Here is an 8,585-nt window from a genome sequence, read left to right as displayed (position 1 = left end):
GCGAGACATAAGTGGATCTCCAACATATATTATAAGTACCTTTTGTCAGATTATATAATTAATTTTATGGTATCTTATTTTAACTTGGTAACTTATTTCCTATATATATTAACAATTTTTCCTGTTTATTATAACTATAATACTTTAAACCAAATAATAGGGCTTAATTTTCTTTCATATAGTATTTGGTGATACATGTCCAAATGAGTCTGCATGGGATAATTGCTTGCATATGGTGTTAGGGAAATTAAATGTTGCGTTTTCCATGTTTTTTAATTTTTTTTTCCTGTAATTCACGAGTTGCGTTTTTCATATTTTTTTTAATTACAAAATGCAGGTTGTTTTTTTTAGCAGCTTTTTATTTTGTTGACAAAATGCAGGTGTCATTCTTTCTTTTAATCGGTTGGTTTATGCAAAACGTAAGCTGTGTTTTGATTATTTTACATGCTTAAATTGGGAGGTTTGACGATAAAAGCTGTTCTCCATTCTTTCTCGAGCATCGTGAGTTTTTGGTAAGTATCGGTGGTGTAAAATTTTAGGAGAGTGAGTTTAAGGAGAAGGAAAAGTTGAGGCTTTTGGAAGCAATGGAAGGTACGGCAAATTTGCGAGTGTATTATAATAGTGAAATTATACCACATACACATGAGGGTGAGATTATACCACATCCGTTTTCCCTTGTTATTCCATGCACCATGACGTTTGCGGAGTTACAAAACAATCTTTGTAGAAGCATACAAAGTCATATTTCAAAGAGAGTGAACAATATTTTATACAGAAATCCGGTCATCTTATTTGGCAAGCTAATGCAGTTTCATATAATGTCCATTACTGATGACACAAATATGCAGCAAATGTTTCATATTTATCAACAGAGTCGATTTCAAGTGACAATGATAGAATTGTATGTCGAGTTTGAACATCTTGGTACAGATGCGATTGACCACGAGTCAGACATGGATGAAGTTAGGGATATAGTTTGGGAAGAAGATAACAGTGATAGTGAAGATGACTTCGAAGCCAACTATGAAGTCAATGACGAAAACGAAGATGAGAATGAGTATGCAAATATAGGTATGTTTATTCAATATAGTTACCATTTGTTTATTTACCCATGACTAACTAATGATAGTTCACATTTGTTTTGTGAAGGCGTTGTGGCGGCCAATGATGGTGAGTTTAGTATTAGAATGGAATTTAGTTCTAAAGAGTCAGTGATCTCCGCAATCAAGAATTATACTATCTCTAGAGGAGTCGCTTACACGATGTACGCGTTTCAGCCTATGACGTTATATGCAAAATGTAAAAGGCATGACAAAGGTTGTGATTGGCTTATTCGAGCTAGTTTGAATAGAAAGAAAGGCTATTGGGAGATTCGGAGTTACAATGGCAGACACACGTGTACCACTGGAACGATTTCACAAAATCATTTCAAGTTAGACTCAAATATGATTGTAGATGCTATCAGGCCATTAGTTGAAGTTAACCCATCGTTAAAGGTGAAATCTATAATTGCAGAAGTTCAATCTAAGTTCAACTATACTGTAAGTTATCGTAAGGCTTGGTTGGCAAAGCAGAAGTGTGTTGCAAAAATCTTTGGTGATTGGAAAATTTCTTACCGGACTCTGCCATGGTGGTGCATGGCAATGTGTGCCAAGATGCCAGGCTCACGAGTTCGAATAGAGACTCTACCTATTTATCGTGGGAGTGAAGAGGTAAATGACATAAGGATACTTCGGCGGGTATTTTGGAGTTTCTCTCCCTGTATTAGAGCATTCAGACATTGCAAGCCATTAGTCCAAGTTGACAGCACACGGCTTTATGGAAAATTTAAAGGTACACTTTTGGTTGCGATTGCACAAGATGGGAACCAAAACATTGTGCCGATTGCTTTTGCCATCGTAGAGAGTGAGACCGCCGATGAGTGGGACTTTTTTCTTCATCAATTGCGAAAAAATGTTGTTACTCAAGATGGTGTGGGTATTATCTCTAATTGCCATGAGTCCATCCAGGCAGCAATAGCTCGTAGTGACGGTGCTTGGGCACCGCCAAGAGCACGACACATGTTTTGCATTAGGCACATTGGAGCTAATTTCTTAAAGAGATTCAAGACCCCACACTTGCATAAACTTGTTATTAACATAGGTATTTGAAACTACTTTTAGTCCAATTGATAATAAATTTATAGTGCCTACTTATGATAATATGGTGTTTTGTAGGCTATTCTAGAACAAAGCAGGAGTACAATATAAACTATGAGAGGCTTCGGGAGCGAGGCGAGGCATACACTAATTGGTGTGATGAGATCGGTCTTCAGCGTTGGGTATTGGCATTTGACGAGGGTTATCGTTGGGGTCATATGACGACAAATATGGTAGAGTGCATAAATTCGGCCCTGAAGGGTGCACGCAACCTTCCTGTAAATGCGGTACTTAGAGCTACATGTTATTGGCTGAATAAGTTGTTTACTCGGAAGAGTGATGAGGCTCACGAGCGTATTCGTAATGGATTTACTTATTCAGAGTTTGCCACTCGACGGGTTAAAGAAAATCTTCATCGTGCGGGAAACATAGTGGTAAACCGATTCGACAGGCACAATGAAGTGTTTGAGGTCCATGAAATGGACAACGGTTCAATATTCACCGTTAATCTTGCGCAACGAGTTTGTGATTGTGGTCATTTTCAAGTGGAGCGACTTCCATGTCGCCACGTGCTTGCTTGTTGTGCTAACCAACGTCTTGATTGGCAAGTATATGTAAATGACGTGTACAAGATGTCTGAAATTCGTAAGGTTTACAGTGCAAAATTTGCACCACTAGGCGACCCAGATACATGGCCTAAATATAAAGGTCCAAAGGTAATCGGTAATCCATCACTGATGAAAGTGGCAAAAGGACAACCCAAATCAACCCCTACGTGAGTGAAATGGATTCGCGAAAAATGCGTGGTGCTTGGCAGTGTACTCTATGCGGAGAAAAGAGTGATAGCTCTAGTCGATGCCCTCAGCATGCTGGTTCAAGTTCAGGTGGTATTGGTAGAGGTCTGTAGGACAGTAGGAGTATTGATGGTTTTTTTTTTTTTCACCTTTTTGTATATCACCTTTTTGTAATTTTTGTTTTCAGAAGATAGCTCTACTGAGAAGAGAAAACCCTTTCACTCACGATGTATGTGAGAACCCTCGAACACCCTTCATCACTAAGAACTCATCACTGAGAAGTGAGAACCCTCTCTCCCAGCCTTCTATCGCACCCTCTATCACAAGCCTCCTCCTCAGATTCGCAACCCTCGCACCCTCTCTCGCAACCCTCCATCGAAGCTGCCTCTGTCGGCGTGCCCTCCGTCAGCACGCCATCTGTCAGCGCGCCCTCCATTGGTGCGCCCTCCCTCGGCAATCACTCTATCTCGCAAACCCTACCACTATCTTTGCTGCCTCTCTCTCGCTCTTCCCTCAATCGTCGCTGCCTCCCCCTTAATCGGTGCTCAACCCTCACCATAAACACTTCAAGGTACGTATTTATTCCCTCATTGTTTCTTTGTTCCTATGTGATAAGGTTCATTATTTTGGTTCCCTCACTGTTTTGCTGTTTCTCGATGTTGTAGTGATGTGGAATGGAAGTGAAGCGAATGTTCATTACATGGGAGTTTTACTCCTGTTTGAATTTTAGCATACTAATTTTGATGCTCCTGATGAATTTATTGTCATGGAAAATAAACAGTGGATGCGTTTTAATTTTTTTTCTTTAAATTATTTTTCTACTTAGTGTTTCAATGAAAAAGTGTGTGTGTGGTAGTATGATGCATTGGGCTAGTTAATCTATCCAGTGGACATTATTGACCTTAATTTCATTTACCAATATTGATTCATAGAAAAATTGGCTCTGTACCATTAGATGCTATTTAGAGATCTTTGAAAGGCCAACATTCGAAGGAAGATGAAATATGATTTTAAACTGATGTCAATGGCTCAATTCTAGTAATGTTTTTAAGATCATCAACTTCTGAAAGGGATAAGTCTTTTATGACGTCTAATAATATTTATATGTCTCCCTCCTATAATCCTATTGACCCTAAGAAAATTAAGCAGTAAAACAAATAGAATTATGTGAACTTAAGTTCACCTGTAAACACTACTTTTACATTTTATATGTACTTAAATTCGTCTTGTAACATTTATTTTACATTTTATTTGTTCAGCCTTAAGTATGGGTTGAACATTCTGCAGGGCATTAAAGGTGAAAACAAGAATTCAAAGAAATTGCTGAAGGTAATATAATCACTGATTTTCAACTCTTTTGTTGTCCTTGTTACTATTTGAATCAAATCTTCAGCACCCATGGCCAACTGTAATTGAATTTTGCATTGTAGCCTCTTAAACATATTTTTTAGATGGAACTTCAATTACTTGTTTTGATGGTGGTTCTTTACTGAAATATATGGGGACTATTCTTTAATTCTCAGTATATATTGTTGTTTTACTTTTTCCCCTCCCCATTTTGCTCAAGATGTGGTTATTGAGAATGAATTTGAGAAAGAGCTACTTGCTGATGTGATTCCTCCAAGTGATATTGGGGTCACTTTTGATGATATTGGGGTTTTAGAAAATGTGAAGGACACCTTGAAGGAGTTGGTCATGCTTCCTCTACGGAGACCTGAACTTTTTAGCAAAGGACAGTTGGCTAAGGTGGGGGCTTCTATCTTTTCTGTCTTTTCTCTAGCCAGCAAGATTGCCCCAAGTGTTATTTTTGTTGATGAGGTTAGTATCATATTTATGTGTTTTCCTTTTCTGTTATCTTTTTCTGTATTTTTTCCTGGTTTAATATTTTGTGTGTCAGGTCGACAGTATGTTAGGAAGACGTGAAACTCCTGGCAAACATGAGACTATGCGTAAAATGAAGAATGAGTTCATGATGAATTGGGATGGTCTGCAAACAAAAGATAAAGAGCGTGTATTTGTTCTCGCTGCTACAAATAGGCCCTTTAATCTTGATGAGGCTGTTATTAGGCGGCTTCTAAGAAGGTAAACATACTATTTCAATATCTTATTCTAAGTGCTAACATCAGCCATTGGTTCAAATTTTCAATGGCTATGATTCATAGGGAACCTTGGATCATCAAGAACCAAAGTATAGTTTGCCCCATTAAAGAAAAGCTCTTGTTATTCTACATAATATTGTACAGGTTGTGTACTAATTGGTAGTCTTTTATCTTTAAACATGCAGATTTATCGTTTCCCCTTTCTTTCAGGCACTCTATTAATCGAGTTACTAAGTTTTGTGAATACTTGTATTAAGCTTAAAAATGGTTTTATCATTGCTATTGTGTACATTTTCTGTATGAGAAAGGCCTTTCATTTTTAGAGGGTTAAATAGCAATCCTTGAAAGTTCATGGTTTATCGCTGGCATGCATTTATATTGATGTTGCTGATTGTCAAAAACCATGGGTTTCTTTGTGTTTGAAGATGTCATTCCTATGCTAATATGTAATAAACTTAGTATGCAAGTTGGTATCAATTTGATTTGCTCTTTTGCAGGTAGAATATGGCAAGAAAACCAACACTTGCATTGAGGGCTATACTTGTGGAATGGTCGCAGCATTCGCTCAAATAGCCGACGCAATGAAGGCTGCAGGTGGTGTAAAAATGGGTGCAGCTATGGCTGCAATGATAGTAGTAGCAACTGCAGCTGTGATAGGATCAAAACAAGAACAAAAGATGCTCCTCAACAGTCTCCAAAATAACGTATCTTTATCTGTTTTTGGATTTCTTTATGTAGATTAGTTGAATCTTTTCCAAGTTTTATGGTAACACAGAGAGCCATTTGCGGATTGTGATATTGACAGCTGGTGAATATAATGACCACTTCAAATGTTCTGTTAGATATAGAATCATGAAGTCTTAGATGAAGCTGTACATTCAACTGAGTAGTGTGTTTTAGATATTATAAAATTTATTTTGCAAAGTAATGACTTTGTAGTGAATTTATTTTCTTTTTTTTCTTTTCAATTTTCCTGTGCCAGTTTATGATTGTATTTTTATATAAAGTTTATTTTGATAACATGATTTAGTTTTTGCATAATGATTAATTATTTAATCTTGATTATGCTAGCTTCCACAATGTTGAAAGTAGTGTGGAGTGGCCTAGTGAAGGGTTTATGTAGCTATTGGCAGGCTTTAAAAGCGTGGTTATAGGGTTATCCATACCACCATGTTTTTAAGCATGGCAATAGATGAAAGCACGACAAAAATAAAGTGTACCAATAGATCGACAAAAGCGTGGCAATAGAGCAACCAGCACCCTTGGGAATGTGACCCTTTTAAAAGCATGTCGATAGCTCAAAAAGTGTGGTGAAAAGTTATTGTCACGCTTTTTTGTACTTTTTGGCACACTTTAAAAGCGTGGCAAAAAACTGATTTTCTTGTAGTGCATCATTGAAGAAGAGAAGATTTGGTGATGATGAGGATTACCTTGAGCAAACAGAGAAGGAGAAGGAAAAGAAAAAGGACAATTCTCAACAAAAAAGGTTAACGTGACTTTCTTAAAATTTGATTATCAATGTACCATGTTATGTTGTTTTCTTATTTAGTTATTTATTTGATTTTGTTATTCTTATTCATTTGCATTTGCTATTTTTCATTATGAACATATATGGGAAATTATTTATGAGAGGTGGGAAAGCTAACTACATAGGCCATTGTATGCTGCTGTGTATTATCTTAATCCTTATTACCTCTATGAACCTAATTTCATGGTATAGTTGTATGATAAAATTGGTTCCTAACCAAGAAGAAAGGAGTAAGATTGGTCTTCAACTTCCTGAATTCAACATGCTAGGGGCCTCTTTGGCAATAAAACTACAAAGAGTAGTAGAAAGACCATGTTACCTACTGAGTTGTGGGACTTTTATAGAGATAGTTGTCCATAACTAAAAAAGTTTGCTATCCGTGTTCTAAGCTTGTAGCTCTTTTGGATGTGAGCGTAACTGGAGTGCATTTGAAATGGTGATTTCCAAAATTATTCTTCATTCATTTTATTTTTTATTTTTGTATACATATTAACTATTGGTATTATATGTTTTGAGGTTCATACAAAGAGAAAAAGTCAGATTGTATCAAAAGAAAGTGAATGACTTAGTGTATGTGATGTACAATTCGAAGTTAAAGAGTAAGCATATTAGAAAAATTTCGAAACTTGAATTTGAGGCAGTACATTCTGATGATGAGTGGATAACTTAAGAGATTGATGAGAATTTTGCTAAACGTGTTGAGCATTCTCACCCACCAACGCATGACAATACTAATGATGACCCTATTATTGAATTTGCTATTCCAAGTATGAATAGTAATAAGCTTAACATAGGTGAGGGAGGTGAGTGTGAGTTTATTGGGGATCCAAATAAAAATTAATGGAAGAACATGAACATGTGAATGATGATGATTTTGTTGATCATGTCAAACTTGAACCTGAAAGAAATGACGTTTCTGAAGAAGATGGTGAAGATGAAGATGTTGATGGAAGATGAAAATATCAGAGGATTTCAATTTTAGACTTTTAATTTATTAGAACATTTAATTGTTTTTTTTTTCGATTGTGTTATATTAACCTTCGATTGTGTGTGTTCTATGTTGAACCAGATACATACTTGTGAAGGATTTGAATATGTGTTCTAAAGTATTTGTTATAATTGTAGTATTATTTTAATTTATTATGTGTTTTGAGGTTGAACTTGTTAATTTTGAATGCATATATATATATATATATAGTGTGATTTTAATTTTAACAACACTTGCATAGCCACTATAACCACCATAAGCATAGACATAGTAGAATCCATCATATATATACACACACACACACCCCTTAAGTTAGAAATCCTTCCCTAGCCTTCAGTGCCTCACCCTAATGACCTCACCTCCTTCTTCCTCTCAAAGTCACAAAGTTTCCTTCAGTAGCGTCGTTGGCAAGCATCCAACCGCTCCCACCCAGTTCCCTCCCAGGCTCTCACACACCTTCCTTCGTCTCACTCATCTCCTTGGGTATTCATGTAATTTTATATTCACGATATTATACAGATACCCACGGGGTAGATATTACTCCCCTTGCCCTACCCCATTTATTAATCGGGTACTTGTAGTCATCACCCACAGAAAAAATACTCCCTAAATTTGCTCCCCAGCGGGTAAATCTCCGCGAATACTCGACCTGCCGAGAGAATTTGTCATCTCTATAAATGACAACTCTATATATGTGAATCCAAAGGGGGAAAAGGAATAGTAGGTGTAGCAAAGATAAATTGGGCCCACTCAATCATAAAAGCATTCATGTTCCCAACAAGTTTGAATTTCAAATATTTGGGTAAAAAACCCTAATGAGCCAAGTCAAGAATCATGTAACGTAAATATGCCAAAGTGAAATTCGTTTCAGCAATAAGCCAAACCATATTTTTATATAATTCGAACCAAGGTGGTTCGAACTCCATTTGTTAATAATTCGAACCAGGGTGGTTCGAATTACAGAGAGAGAAAATGGGTCAAGTAAATCGAACCAAGCTGGTTCGAATTACAGAGAAAGAAGCTGCTTCATATAATTCG

The 8,585-nt window shown here is 36.7% G+C and overlaps 2 protein-coding genes across 2 annotated transcripts; both read left to right on the top strand.

The window, feature by feature from the left end:
* Window positions 1–389: 389 nt before the first annotated feature.
* LOC148565902 (uncharacterized) lies at window positions 390–3,096 on the top strand. Its single transcript, XM_088487654.1, has 3 exons — window positions 390–1,071; window positions 1,150–2,142; window positions 2,217–3,096. Exons 1-3 carry the CDS (start codon window positions 585–587, stop codon window positions 2,915–2,917), a joined length of 2,181 nt encoding a protein of 726 aa, XP_088343780.1. The 5' UTR covers window positions 390–584; the 3' UTR covers window positions 2,918–3,096.
* Window positions 2,938–6,053, top strand: LOC107641068 (putative AAA domain-containing protein C328.04). The gene is made up of 6 exons (XM_088487293.1): window positions 2,938–3,037; window positions 3,234–3,370; window positions 3,549–3,649; window positions 4,456–4,750; window positions 4,830–5,014; window positions 5,529–6,053. Exons 1-6 carry the CDS (start codon window positions 2,938–2,940, stop codon window positions 5,530–5,532), a joined length of 822 nt encoding a protein of 273 aa, XP_088343419.1. The 3' UTR covers window positions 5,533–6,053.
* The last annotated feature ends 2,532 nt before the right edge of the window (window positions 6,054–8,585 follow it).

The sequence above is a fragment of the Arachis ipaensis genome, chromosome B5, assembly GCF_059453495.1.
Source record: "Arachis ipaensis isolate K30076 ecotype BB chromosome B5, ASM5945349v1, whole genome shotgun sequence".
NCBI classification, from domain to species: domain Eukaryota; kingdom Viridiplantae; phylum Streptophyta; class Magnoliopsida; order Fabales; family Fabaceae; genus Arachis; species Arachis ipaensis.
The sequence above is the reverse complement of the archived record's forward strand: the minus strand, read 5'-3'. Positions and strand labels throughout refer to the sequence as shown.